The sequence below is a fragment of the Gavia stellata genome, chromosome 20, assembly GCF_030936135.1.
Source record: "Gavia stellata isolate bGavSte3 chromosome 20, bGavSte3.hap2, whole genome shotgun sequence".
Taxonomy (NCBI): domain Eukaryota; kingdom Metazoa; phylum Chordata; class Aves; order Gaviiformes; family Gaviidae; genus Gavia; species Gavia stellata.
The window spans coordinates 13,204,241-13,219,200 of NC_082613.1; the positions used below are offsets into that span (position 1 = coordinate 13,204,241).

The 14,960-nt window shown below is 43.5% G+C and overlaps 2 protein-coding genes across 3 annotated transcripts in view; both read right to left on the reverse strand.

The window, feature by feature from the left end:
* The window catches only part of DHX35 (DEAH-box helicase 35), a 31,223-nt gene extending 23,255 nt beyond the window's left edge, over positions 1-7,968 (reverse strand). Inside the window, exons 1-6 of one of the 2 annotated variants that reach the window (XM_059827155.1) lie at positions 7,929-7,968; positions 5,455-5,588; positions 4,987-5,079; positions 4,077-4,154; positions 1,721-1,825; positions 397-458 (exon numbers count right to left, since the gene is read on the reverse strand). In XM_059827155.1, the coding sequence (XP_059683138.1) occupies positions 397-458; positions 1,721-1,825; positions 4,077-4,154; positions 4,987-5,079; positions 5,455-5,588; positions 7,929-7,968 (512 nt within the window). The remainder of the gene's footprint in view (positions 1-396; positions 459-1,720; positions 1,826-4,076; positions 4,155-4,986; positions 5,080-5,454; positions 5,589-7,928) is intronic. The other variant, XM_059827156.1, reaches the window with a different exon arrangement.
* A 2,776-nt stretch (positions 7,969-10,744) lies between these two features.
* Positions 10,745-14,681, reverse strand: LOC104253019 (protein FAM83D-B). Its single transcript, XM_059827424.1, has 5 exons — positions 14,229-14,681; positions 12,221-12,388; positions 11,495-11,619; positions 11,024-11,251; positions 10,745-10,868 (listed from the first exon to the last, which is right to left on the reverse strand). Exons 1-5 carry the CDS (start codon positions 14,679-14,681, stop codon positions 10,745-10,747), a joined length of 1,098 nt encoding a protein of 365 aa, XP_059683407.1.
* Between the last annotated feature and the right edge of the window lie 279 nt (positions 14,682-14,960).

Genomic DNA, 14,960 nt, shown 5'->3' on the forward strand with positions numbered 1-14,960 from the left:
TATTCAGGCTCGCTTTTGGAAAGGGGTGGAAGAAATAAGGTCTGTCTTTACTGTACTGCACAGGTTTTCTGGATACCAGATTTGTTGTTTGATTTTTTTTTTTATTTGATTAGCATCAGAAAGAAAAAGTGAATTTAAAACTAGTAAATTAAACGATTCAAACTCCATGAACCTCATTTACCTTTTGTTCCAAAACCACAGAACCAAATCCTGCCAGGTTTGGTGTTGCAATGATCAGCTGATTTTCTAATAGTCTTTACAACATAAAGAAGTCAAACTTCTAAAATAATTTCAATTTTTTGGTATTCAATTTATAATAACCACACCTCAGTCCAAAAAAAAATGCAATTGTTTACCAAATTACACTTCAGAAGCATTCATTCCATGTTTCCTTACCTGTATCTTGTTAATAAAGGATCAGCCATCATCTCTCTCACCAGCATACCATCAGTTAGAAACTAAAAGTGAATGCAAAGAAAAATGTAAAAAAACCCCTAACAGGTAGTCTTGATTATCCATCTGATTTTTAAAGATGATTTTCTAGGCTTTTGTCTAAATTTTTGCTTGCCTTTAATTTTCTGATGATCTATTAAACTCACTTATATTCAGCTATGGAAGCCAAATAGGTATTTCTGAGTGCTAGCCCAGAGGTAAGCAGAGTGATTGTATTTTAATCAGTATTGCATTTTTTAAATTTAGTTATTTTTGTATTGAAAAAAAAATAACAGATTAGCAGCACTGGAACATGGCAATAGAAGTTTCTTCACTCTTGTCTGTAACATGGGTAAATCTGCTCTACCAACAACATCCTGTGTGCCAATCCAGTCTTGACCCTCTCAAAGTAGGCTACTTAATATCTATCACACACTTCCGATCAGCACACAAACCTTAACAAAATGCAACATTTTAATTTAAAACTTTCATCCCACTAGCCAGTAGAAAGCCACCAGCTTTATGTAGCCATCAAACTGTAGTTTGACCTGAAACTCCAGCTGTGACCTTGAACTGGGCAAGAACTGGTGTGCGAGGCAAAAACCTCCAAATTTCCAACCCCAAATGACTAATCATCACGCTCAAAAATAAAAAGAAGATTTCAGCTGCATTTAATGAACAAACATCTCCATTTCTTTCACTTTAAAAGGGCTGCTAGCCTCAGAAAAAAAATAATCAAAAAGTAAATTGTCTCATTCGTCATCATTGCTATTCCAGCATAACTAAAGCAAACTCTCGTCTGTACCGACACAAGCAACATCAATACTGCTCACAGCACTAAAGAACAGCTGCAAAGCTTGCTATTTAATCCACATCAAATTATTCTCAATTAACCTACTCATCTTATGTTTTATCTGTGCTTTTGATCAAAACCTATTTTTAGGGTGGTGAGGATACTTTAGCTGTGATTCACTGCAGCCTTTCACTATGACTTTGAGTGACGTATCAGGTCACACTAGCACTGTACCAATATCTGTCCATAACTACCTTGAAAATCTTTAGTTTTAAAACAGTAGCTGCCAGACTAGCAGAATAGAACACGTACTCATTTTATTAAGGTTTGGATAGCCACAGCCATTTCAAGCACACTTTTGGGGTACCCACCTGGAAAACTGAAATGTTATCTATTCTCTTTAATGGGCATTACAAGCTTTCGTTAATTTTGCAAAGGTACTTGAAGAGTTTCAGCTAACTCTTTCAGAGTAATCACATACTGTTCATGTTTCACCTTAATTCTTGTAGCCTGTGGATCCGTGCAGTCATCAAACCGAATACAATATCCAACTTCATGACCCAACACTGCACCCCTTTCATCAGCAACTCGACCTGCAACCTGAGAAAAGAGAATCTTATAAACAAGAGACAGCTCACAGCACACTTCTTCGATATATCATTGCTTTGTCCGTAGAGAACTGGCATTAAAACAGGATCAGAGCTAGTGCTTTCCAAGAATGGTTCTTGATCAAACACAAAATTCTGTTCCACATAACAGTGCATACTGAACATACAAGTGGTAAATATTTTAAAATGTTTTAGGGTAACTTAATAAATCTGTTTCACACCGCTTCTACTCAGGAAAGCTAGAGAGGTACCTTTCTGTGATAAGTACTCTGACAGACCTAGAAAGGCAGCCACTCAACCAGTCACAATGCTGGGGAAGGACCACCTACCAGCAATTGCCGGGCTGCAATTTAAGAACACAGCTGTCATGCAAAAAGGGAAAGAGTACAGGTATATAGCATGCAGAAAAAAGTTATCAGTTAAGTTGATCTGTCCCTCAACTTACTCAGACATTTTTTTTTAAAATAAAGACGCTACTGTATTTTTCATAATACAGAATCTTCTACTTAGAAATCAGACAGAGAACTGGCAGAATAATTAAAAACAGCGACAATTTTTGGAACAGTACTACCCTGGGCCAGTTTTAAGCCAATAGCTCCTTTAGCTAAAAATCTTGAGTTATTCAGACTTATTCTACAGAATATTAGGTATTATCAGGCCATGGTTTCAGCAAACTACAAAGACATTTAATGGCTAAAGACACAATAAAACTCCAAAATGCATACATTACTCCTAGTCCTTCCAAGAGGAAGCTACTATCAGTCATTTGAGTGACATTCTAAACCATATCAACAAGCAGTGAATTCATGACTTCATTTTGAATCTTATCACTCCATCACTTTCAGCCCAAGCATTCAGGATAATTGTCAGTCTGGGTAATGCAAGCAGAGGTTCAGGAATTTCTAAACTATGCCTTATGCCTCTGCAACTACCTCTTTACTTCTGACAATCCCCATACTCTAGATGGGAAAGCAGATAAGCACAACAATTAGAATAAAAGATCACTTTCAGTTCAAGACAGAAGAATAAATCACCAACCACACCTCTCGTCCCCCTGCAACAGCCATACAAGTCCAGGCAGTTTGCAGTAACAGTCTCAAAGAAAAATCCTACTGTGTCTATATACTAAGCCCTAATTGAGTATTTTTATTTTAGGCTTAAAAATAATGTGTTAAGACATCAAAGGGAAAAGAGAAGTAAGTTTGTCGTGAGAAATCATTGCAGCATACACATCTCCTGCAGAACCGTGCACTGTCAGCTGGATGTCCTATGAAGGAGAAAAGGGAGGACACTGCAGGCAGGCTGCCCAAAGCATAGGATGCAGATCACTGCTAGAGACTGTTTCCTTAACCGTAGTGGATCTGGTCAAAGAATACTGGATGAGATCAAACAGCAAGTTGTACAGCTGCTCAGTCTACTACATTTTTACCAGAGGCATTAGCTGATTTGTTGCAGGTACAGTTTAATACATTATAAAGGACAGGCAAAATGAGGGTTACAAATGGCACCTCAGAATGCTGCAGCAGAAACTTCAGCTCACTAGGTCAGTGTTTGGCAGCAGTAATGAAGACAAGGAGCACAGGATGCTTTCTGTGCAGACTATTACCAGAGAGTAAAAGTTGTTGCCCTCAGCATCCCCTCCTCTTCCTCTCATACTACATCCAGTTGACATTAAGCTCTCCTAGACATACTACATATTTGAAAAGATTTCTCACAATAAAATTGTTCATTCTTTTCCCCAGCACTCTTACCAGGGGAAAACAAAAAACCCCACCACACAACAAAAGAACACAACAAAGATTCAAGAAAACTTGGTATGAATTGCTAGAAAGAGGTACACAACCTCCTCTTTCTTCCACTGGCTATGTTACTATGCACAGATTTACACCACTACTTTACTTCGTGAAAGAAGCTAAGGGTCACACAAGCACAGTTCTAGTCCAGAGTCAATCATAGCTCACCCCTGCGCAGCCCTAACTTCTGTACACAGTTCTGCTGGTACCACTCAATTTTATTTCAAAACTTCTACATCTGCAATTCTGGGCTTGGAATCTTTGGCAAGACCTACTAATCAGGTTGAATTCAGCACATAGTACCAGCAATCCTGTGAGGAAGATAAGCAGAAACGTCTATTCATTCAGGAGCTCACGCACTTGTGATTCCTGCTGTTCAGCAAACCCTGCTAATAAACTGGAGGTTATAATGACAACAAACCGGGAAAATTTGGACACAGAGAAACTCACTGAAACAGCAGCAACCCGACGGGGCTGCGTCACTCCGACAACTCTACCTTCGGCTGTCCAGCCAGCTTCTGCTAGGTACTGCAAACAAATATTGAGGATAAGAAATTAATTGGTCATGCTGTGATTACAGCAAGGTGTTAGTTCTCTGCACTATGTGCTTTTTCCTGGTTCTGACACTAACTGATGCAAGACCTTAGGCAAATCAGTTACTTAAAGAGATTTTGTATATTATTAATTTCACCATTAAAACTAATACAGTACAATAGCTACTTCCTAAGCACATAAGCTTTCAGAAAGCATCTAAGAGCTGTTCTTTGGGTCTCAAGTATTTTTGAACTACTTCATTTTTTTCTCTTTATTTTATAACCCCTTTAAGAAAAAAAGCTAAGCAGCACAAGTCCTGTGCTCACACTGAAGCAAATGACATTCATCATTAGTCTGCAATTTTTTTAAGTTAAAATCAAGAACTAACTATGAAACATTCTCAGAATTTTTTCTTTCCTGTCACAAAAGAGAAAATTTTTTAAAACCACAAAAAATAGAATATTTCAAAAATTTCCAAAAGGAAAGCTTGTAAGAAAAGCGTACCTTTTTTCCTTCTTAAAAACATATTCTCAACAAAAATCTTAAACATGATTCTGATGGATTTACAAATACCTACTATACACAGTGACTATCATTTGTACCAGCATAAACTTATTTATTGTGTATGGTCCTTTCCTGTAGTGGAAGAAGGTTTTATATTACAGATAAACCAGCTCCTGCTATCTGATATAAAGTCTTATATTTCTCTCCTTTTGGTCACACACATGAGCACAGGTGAATTCCATTCTCACAGTGCAGTTCTCAATTGTCAGTTTAACATTTCATGTCAAATCCCCTGATTTTCCTCAGTTAAAAAGACACTTACTTGTGGAATCTGCGTTGATTTCCCACAACCTGTTTCCCCAACTATCACCAGAGTTTGATAGTTCTCCACTAGATAAAGTATGTGATTCCTTAGCTGAAAGAGAAGATGACATTTAGCTATTAAAAACAGATGTGTACAAAAATAAGAACATAATTAAAATTACAATAGTTACATATGTCACAGAGACAGGAAATTCATTTTACATGGAGTTTACTGCCAAAAGCTAAACAGTTCTTTAAAATCTATAAATGACATGGACAACATATAGTAATTAACATAAATCTACAAAGCCTGTAAAACTGTCAGTAACAGTTGTCAAACAGGACAATCAGTTCCAACAAATAAAGAGAACAAGGTCATAAAATCATTGGTTTATGTTGCAAAGTGATTCTATACTGGTCTTTCAAAAAAAGACATAAGAGCCAGACATCATCCAACAGATTTAGTATACCAAAAAGTACTTTGTACCTTAAAAACAGGCAGCTTTTGTCTTTGTTGCTCAATAGAAAGGGAAGCATAAGGGTTATAGATGACTGTTATGCCACTACTCTCAGCAGGACTCTGTCTCTCCTCTGAGACACTGACACCAGGACCTTCCGTGCCTAAATGACACAAGATAATTTTAACTGGAAGAATACACTTCTGCCTAGTGTATCACAATACAACCAAAATAAACATGTTCCTTACCAGGAGGAATCATGGGTAGCAGCATATGTCAAAAGACTAACCTTTCTATGAAAATAAACAAAATATTAACTAAGAGTAAACACGCAGAAATTCTTTGAAATTAAATATGTGTCTTCTGCTCGTTAAAAAAAAAATCTAATGTGAATAAGTATTTTAATTTTTACAAGAAGGTAAAGGAGGAAAAAAGCACATAGGAAAAATACACAGCAAGATCTTGGGAATTTTATTCTTTTTCTGTGCAAAAGTCCAGATATACCTTCAATACCTTTCTCAGAAGTATGTCCATGGATTTTAAGCCAGCCAGTCAGACTTGTAACAGAACATCCCTTGAAGTGTATCAACTGTATAAACATTCAACCTTGCCTGCTTGTAAGATATGCTACTCGCTTCAGATCTGAATTTACCTCAGTAACTGAAGCTTGAATTATTCCTGCTGCAGGTGACCATAAAACTACTGACAACTGAAAATGCTGAATCATGCAAATGAACTAGAAACAAAAACTCATCTCAATAATGGAATGTATCATCTCCAGCTGCAGATTCAACTGGGAAAGTCTGAGAAAAAAGAGGATTCCCCTGTTTTGTAGGATTTGCTTGTTTGGGCTTTTCCCACTTTTTCCACTGCTTAAAAACAGTTAGTCCCTAATTCAAAGCTGCCAAGCAAGTTCTATAGCAAATTGATCCAATTTTGAGAGTGATTAGCAATGATTCCAGTAACTAGTCACTTGCCAGGACAGATGGGGAAGAACCAGGGACTTGAATATCTGGATCTTGATAAATCAGCAAAGTTAACAGATGCTGCTTCTCATCACCCACTGATTTTCTTTCACAGCATTTTCTACTTTTTTTTTTTTTAAATACACAACTATCAATATATTTTGTATATACATATTGTACATAAGCACATATTACTATAATATTCAAATGATTAAGAAGCTGTTTGCTAAACTAATCTCGACTCTGGAATAGCTTTGCAAACCACACCATACCACAACACAGTAACCAATTTTAAAAAAATTACCAAACTCAGACCCACCAAGCTCCTCTTTGGGATAAGCGAATGGGAAGGTATACAACTGCCCAAAGCCTGAGGGAACGATCGCAGAGTCATGGCATAGGGGAGGCTGGGAGGGACCTCGGGAGACCTTCTAGTCCAACACCCTGCTTACCGCAGGGTCACTTACAGCGGGCTGCTCAGGTCCTCATTCAGTCGGGTTGGAGACCCCACAACCTGCCTGACTGCTTGTTCCAGAACCTGATCGCTCCCACAGTAGAAAAGATTTTTCTCCTGTTTAAGCTGACTTTCTAATATTTCAGCTTGTGCCTATTGCCTCTTGTGCAGTCAGGAGGCACCACCAAGAGTCTGGCTTCATCTTCTTTACACCCCCCCATAAGATATTTATATACATCAAGAAGATCCTCCCGAGACTCCTCGTCTCCAGGCTGCACAGTCTCAGCTCTCTCAGCCTCCCCTTGCATGTCACATGCTCCAATTTCTCAGTCATCTTTGTGGCCCATCGCTTTGTGGACCTGCTTCAGTAAGTCCATGCCCTCCTGGTGCTGGGGAGCCAACAGAGCACCCCGATATGGCCTTCCCGGTGCTGAGGGGAAGGATCACCTCCCTCAGCCTAACAGCAATGCTCTTCCCCACAGAGCCCGGCTTGCGGGTGACCTCCTTTGCTGCCAAGGCTCATCAACGGCTCAGGCTCAGCTTGGTGCCCACGGGACCCCAAGGTCCCCTCAGCTCTGCTCAGCTGCTCTCCCCGGTGTGTGGCACCTGGGGTTATTCCCCTTCAGGAGCAGGACTTTGCACCTTTCTTTGTTAGACTTCTTGGGGCTCCCCTTCGCATTTCTCCAGCCAGTCGAGGCCCGCCCGAAGGGCAGCACGCCCACCCGGAGAACCATCCACCCCCAGCCCAGGGGGCTCAGGGCGGACTCCGTCCCCCCCCCGCCACCCCCGGTACCGGGCAACGCCCGGCTGGAGGCACAGAAACCTCGCCGCCCCCCCCGACCCCGGCAGAAGAGGGACAGCACGTTTCTCCGCTGCTCTCCGCGTCTGAAACCGTGAGACCCCCAAGAGCTCATGGCTGCCGGGGGCAGCGCCGCGGCTTTCGCCCCAGCCCTCGCCGCAGCGCGGCCCGCCGGGGTGCGGTAATCCCCGGGGCCCGCAGCAGACAGCCCGGCAAGAAGCACTCTCACGCACACCCCGCGCCGCCCCGGGGCCGCCGCTCCCCGCAGCGGCCGCGCCCCCTCACCCGGTTTCCAAAACTTCACCGGTCCCACGGGCGCCGCCATCTTGGGGTGAGAGGGCAAACGGAAGCGACGGGGCCCACGTGACGCGCCGCCCGTTGCCACGGTGCCCGGAGCGGGCCCGCCGCCCCTCAGGGTCTCTGCCGGGCCCGAGGCCGCCCCGCCGCCCGCGGGCCTCCCCCCCCGGCGCAGCCGTGCGAGGTGCTTTTGCTGAGGGAAGCTGCCTGCCCGCGGAACGCTGATGGCGCTGGGCGGGAGAGCGGATCGGTGCCGCCGCCTCTCTGAGGCAGCGCGGGGCCCTGGCTGTTACCCACACAAGTGCTGAAGCTTTGGACATTTCCTTATTTTAACGGCAAAAATGGCTCCCAGTTCATAATGCCGAGTGTAAGATCCGGGCTGTTACTCAGACACACAGAAGCGACGCTGCTGAGGAAACGCAGTCGATAAAATAGTCGCTAAGTGTGACTGAAACCCTTCCCCGCCGAGCCAAACGGAAACGAGTGAAATGGATGTAACGCAGTCCCGGAGGGTAAGCCTGAGCCAAGCCCTCCAGACGCTACTCCTATTGCTAAAATGAAGTGTATAACCTGGGGGAGCACCTAGGATTTAACGGGATTGAAAGATCGCCTCCAAGAAGTCCTTGTTTCATTAATGAAGTAAAGCTAATGGCTTCCCTTCCCCACATGAAGGGTGCTTCCACACCGTGCGCCACAGCTGTGGCACTTCACACCAGGCAGCTGAGGGATTAAAAAGAAAACAAGCTCAATAATAGTTAATAGATCCAGCGGTGCCCTGCCACAGGCTCATTACAGCCCATGACAGTTACTATTGAATCATATTTAATGTAGACTTTGAGTTAATTAAGTATAGGCTGGAGTAAAAAAAAAAAAAAAAAAAAAAAACACCAAACCCACAAACAGCTTCTAATAAGTTTAGTAATCCTGTCAAAAACTCATGCTTATGGAAAAAAAAAATCTAATCACATTTTATATTCTTATTAATCATTCTCGTTCTTCATTAACAACTTGACACGCTAGCAGTGCAGTTGGGGTGATCACGGACTGCACTTCACAACGCTGTACCTCCATGGTCACTTGTTACGCTGTCTAGGTAACCACTTGGAAAAAAGGTTATTCAGTTATAATTAAAGACATTCTTAAAATTCTAGCTATTTATTTCAATGTACTTTTAAGATTAAGTCCACTCTATCAAAAATAAACACATCTCTTACCATAGTATTGTGTATTATCAATGTATTAGCAACTGTTGAGGAAAAAAGCCCTACTAATGGCACGTGGAAAGACTTGCCTATTAAAGCAATGAGATGAATAACAAAGTTAAAAACTTATATTTGAGAAAACATATACAGATAATTATTGTGAAAATAAGACTGCACAAACAACATTTTGCATAGAGTACAACATTGTATGGTTTTTGTGTTTACAGAAAACATAGTTAAGAATAAAAATTCGTATTTCAAACTTCTTTACATCTGGATAAAAGTTAAAGACTATTGAACATTTACAGATTAGGAGAGTCAGAACTATTACATTTCCACGACTGTAAGCGCAGAAGAAAAAGGGCACACATCCGTTGCATCCTAATCAGTACATCATTGCATTGCCCATAAAGACCATTTTTATAAGCTCCACATGCTCAATTTAATGTTATCCTGACAACGTTTAGCAGAGACCCATATGAAATCCCCCAGCAAAGTTTTAACCTTCCCCTTTGAAGCCACGAGACACTTAGGCAAGCACACACACGAGTTTTTTGCAGTAGCAAGAGCCTCACGAACAACCTGAGAACTGGTGTACCTTTGCTTTTGCCACAGCTGCCGTGGTTGGACTAACAAAGAGTTTCTGCACCGGCAGGCTGCTGGAACTTCAGTGCCTCAACGTACAACTGTTTGGGAGGACAGTTTACTCAATTTGGGGTTTTTTTTGTTTTTCTCCAGAAATGGATGGATTTAAAAAAAAAAAAAAAAACAAGCTTGCATGAAACCTTAAAAATAAAGGGTTCTATTTCTGACTTTCATGTTATTGCATGTCTGGTGGAAGTAAGGCTTTTGAGAAGTAGCAGCAGCTTCACAGATTTCAGATCTACTCAACTTTTCCCATAAGATCAGACAGCAGTAGCAACCATAAAGAAACCAAAAAGTATATATAGTAATGCCAAGAAAATGGTTTCATTTGACTCTACTACAAACATAGTAGGTTCTGAGGAATACTATCCCTTACACACATTTATGGCATGATGTCCAACAATCCAAGTATTCTTACAATTATAAAGAAAAGGTCATTTGAAATTAAATCATTGCAAAAGTCTTGTTCGTCTGACACGTTAGTTCGTTCTGCCTAGCAGCACTGCTTTATGTAAAGAAAATCTAACATCTGAGGACTAGTAGCATGGTAGTGATAATCTGGTTTCTAGATTATGCTTACTCCAGTTCTGTGTCATGAAAGAGTTTGCAGAGAGTTTGTGCAACACAAGACTAAGCTTAGACTGATTTCAGAACCGTACAACAGTTCTGCTACTCTTCTTTGGAAGACCTTTAAGTAGTATTATTTTCTATACCTAGATTCCTTAAAAAAAAGGTTTGCACTACTGAGCTAAGACACTGCTAACCCATTAGCTTGAAACATGTAAGAGGTTGAAAAATGAAAATCTGACAGAATGCTAGAAGTCAATAATGGCTTTCCAGGTGTTAGAGGTTTTTTAAAAAAAACACATCTGAGCCTAAGACAATACCATAACTGTATCTGTTGATCTGCATTATAGTGGTCTTCAAATGAAACCACAGTCCCAGTATCACTTTCTCTCAGTTCGAGGTTTGTTTCCCAGCTGCTCTCACAAACATACTATAGACAGTACTGGACATGGGCGGCTGGATGTGGTTCCTGAGGTTCTGCTTCTCGCTCCAAGTGAACATGCAATTCATCTCTCTACAATCCAGTGTGGCCTCATAACTAGAGAGCCATTCCTCTTAGTCAGTGGAGGAGAGGCATGCATCGCATTATTTGACACGTAGACTGCCTCCCTTGAGGCATGCAGCCAGCTTCGCTTCCTTTTTAGGTTTCCTACAAATGCTCTGAGATACAAAAACTCCATTCTCAGGAAGTTTTCCCTGGTCAAGTCTCTAGAAGCCACTGTTATCCTGACCAGCTGGTCCAACACCTTATTCTTCTTGCAGCTGGATAACTCTTTGAGATTGATAGGCTTTGACCGTGCATAAAGAATCCGAAATTCCAGGTCAAAGTGTGCAACCGCGGGGCCTGACAGGATCAAAATGTTACTGCTGTTCAGCTTCCCATCTGTCCATGTAAAACTAGCAAAGGAAGAATGAGAAAATTCTGAGTTCATTGAAAATAAATAGTGAAGTACTAACTGAATATTCTCTTTCATCACATTTAGTTAGATTGTTCTTATAATCCAAATGATGAGCAGCGCGCTCTTTTTAGGACAAACGTTACAAATAAACTGTGATAAGGAAAGCAGTTTTGCAACGTGGCTGTTTCTCCTTTCCATGTGAAGAAATCATGTAAAGCAACAGAAAGAAATTGGCACTTGCCTGTAGGAGCCCGTTGTTACTCTGATGCCATCAATTAACATGAACTTTTCACGGACTTTTCCAACAATTTTGGCACCCGACCTCGTGTAGTATGTGTTCCCAGTGATATTTCGAATTCTTATGAACTGTTAAAGATATGGCAAGCGTCATGTGGATTTCAAAGTTAAATGGTTGCATTTAAAGGAGTAACAGACAACAGTAATTATCACTGATGAACTAGCAAAGGTTGCTGCGCAGCGGCACAAGACTCACCCTCTAGGAACCAAATGATAATTTTGTCTTGTTTTAGTAGGCAAAGAGGTGGCATTAAGGGGCAGACCCATAAACTGATCGTGCAGAATGCGACTGTAAAAACCCTTATCAACAAATCTTGAAGAGGCCCAAACTCCACAGAATCCTGAGAACCTGCTTCTCCAGCAGTCTTCAAAGTCTCAGTGAGCCGGAGCAACTCCAGTCACGCTTTAGGAACTCGACATTCCTCCTGCACTTCCTTGAATATTCAATTAGTATTTGTGCTCAGAAAGCACCTGTAACAGCCAGTTATAAAGATTTCAGGTTTTCTATTAATTGCCTTCTTATGCAAGAATGGTTAAATCTTCCCAGAAAGAGCTAGAGCTACATAAACCCTGTTTTAAGTTGTGTCAGCAGGCATAATAGTTTGATAGCTCAAAGATTTCAGTCGTAAGAGGCTCAACTCTCTATCCCTATAAATACGACAAGGCTCACCTTTTGCTGTTCCAGGTCAACTCCCAGATCCTTGCACATTTTTAGAAAGTGAGAAAATGAAGACTGATCTAGAAGGATATATGCTTTAACTTGCCGCTGGCTACAAGCTTCCAAGAGGTCTTTGAAGATATCGGTATCTGTGAAGGAATCCATAACCAGGGCAATCATCTGTAAAAAGTTTCAGAAGAAATCATTAGGCTGTTTCCACAGCATCCCAAAGGACATGGCACATGAGGAATTTGACTTTCAAATTAGATATTCCCCCCCCTTATTTTTTTCCTGGTGGTTATGGAACATGGTACAGTCTTCTCTGATACGGTATATTCTTCTGTTGTTCACAGGACTGCTGAAACATTTAACAGACATATAAGAAAGAGAAGAGAAAGGAAAAAAAAACTGATTAGAATAAGGTTCTTTGAAGAGACTGGTATTTTGGTAAAGGTGATTCCTGCATACAGTACAGCGAGGTACAGGAGACACAATATTCATCGCCCCTTCACTATGATCACTTATTCATGTCCCTGCATAGTTAAATAGAAAAAACTATAGAAAAAAAAATGTTGAATTTATGGACAGAAATTGTTAAAGATTATTTGCCTCAATTTTGCTGTCGCTCGACTGATTTATAGCAGATAACATAATTTAAGATTTTTATTATTGCATTGTAGAATTTCATTAATTTCAGCAGCAGACGTTGAAGCTTCTTTTGCCAGGATCTGTAGCTTTTTTGGTTCATTAGGTACCAGCAATCTAGCCTGAAAGCCTACTGTGGAAAGACACCTTTTCTCTATTTAAAAACCAGAGTTCATCACTAATTAACAGCAATGATAGCTCCTGCATCTGTTCAGTAGCACGTTGCTCGTGGGTTTTAGTTAAGGTTGTACTAAAGCCTTCCCTTTTTTAGTACATAACCTCACCTTCAAGAAAAAATTGCAGAAATCTGAGCATTTTCTCCTTTCCCCCCACCTCTAGAGCAGTGCCAAGACCTATGAAGGCAGAGGGAAGACTTGACACATCTCCAAAAACCTGAGCGAACTGATAAAAAAAGTATTTTGCATGAGGAAAAGACAGACATTTCGCTGTCAGTCTTCTTCAGCTACATCAGTAACTCCTGGTGTTAACAGGAGCACCGAGTTGATTGTGAAGATGTTTGGGAACGCTGAGAACATCTCGGAAGAAACAGAACAGTGACAAAATAAATGTATTGCTTCAGGTTTCTTCCTCACCCTGAGATATGGCAAAAACTGGGGTCTAGTTCTGCATTAGACAAATTTAGTCTCCAATTCCTAGACAAGAGGGTTTTTTCCTGAGAACAGATGTCTTTTCCTCAGAAGCACTGCCTGAAGAAAAAGCTGAGCTTATTTCCAACACTTAAGTTTTCCAGTCCTTCAAACTTTTCAAATATGAAAAGAAACAGTTAAAAAAAAAAAAAATCACCGGTGTCTGACTGCCCTTTATATCACATCTCCCTACTTAAGATAACAGTGAGGTTTGTCTTCAACTTCTTATTCCGATTCTCACGATACTTCAAGCCAAGATCCGATTATTCGCCCCAGCTCCGGGAGTTAGACCTCCCCTGCGAGCCGCTGCCGCCCTCGCAGCCCCCGCCCGCGGACGGAGCCCGCAGGGTTCGCCGCGCACCCGCCGTACGGTGCGGAACCAACGACTGCTGAAAGGAGCCGGCAACGGGAACGGTACCGCTCCCGGGCGCCAGCGCCCCGAGTGAGCTTGGCGAGGCCCGGCGAGCACGGACTCGGTTTGCATCAATATCGGGGGGGAAAGCTCGCAAATAACGAACCTATTAAATAAATAAGTACAAAAGATGGTGGGAAAAAAAAATAAAGCAATAACGAAATAGCAAAGTAAAACCGGGAATTTATTTCCAAGTAAACGAAGGGAGGAAGGACGCGGTGGATCTCGGGGAGCCGTGCGGGAGCGGGGCGGAGCGGGCTCTCCCCGCGCTGCGGGGCGCAGCGGAGCGGAGCGGAGCGGGCCGGCGCGCACTCACCTGCCGGGCGGAGCGGATCTGCCGCCGCACCGCCTCCTTGCAGCCGTAGATGCTCTCCCCGCAGCCGGGCTGGAAGTGCGCCTCCACCCGCGTCAGCCCGCGGAAGGCGCCGCTGGCGAAGCCCGGCCAGCCCAGCTCCAGCGCCGGCGGCTCCAGGTCCGAGCGCTCGGGGAAGTAGGTGAGCGAGGAGGCGTCGAGCGAGGCGCCGAGCGAGGCCTCGCCCGCCGGCTCCGCGGCCGCGGCGGGCGGCAGGGCGCCCCGCGCGATGGCCTGCACCTCGGGCTCCGAGAGGAACGGCGGCAGCTGCTCCCGCCGCAGGAAGGCCCGCAGCGCCTCGGGGCCGCCCGCCACCAGCTCCTCCAGCGCCAGCCGCTGCGCCTCGCTGTACGGCCCGGGCGGCCGCGGCGGCCAGCGCCCGGCGCCCTCCTCCAGGCACTGCGAGGGGTTGGCCATGGCGCGGCCGGCCGGCGCCGCGCTGCCCCGCGCCTTTATAGCGGCTCCGCGGGCGGGCCCCACGCGCGGGAGGCTCTTCCACGCCTCCCGCCCGGCCCCGGGAAGGAGCCGGCGGCGCCGCGCAGGGCGGCTGCCCCGCGGGCGCGGAGCCTCCACTCCACCCGTCCCCGCGCAGCCACCGGCGGCGGGGAAGGAAAGGGGCGCGGGAGCAGCGTCGCCCACGGGAGAGGCACGGGTGGCAGAGCCGGCTGGCTTCCCCCCGCCCCGGCAAGCCTCCGC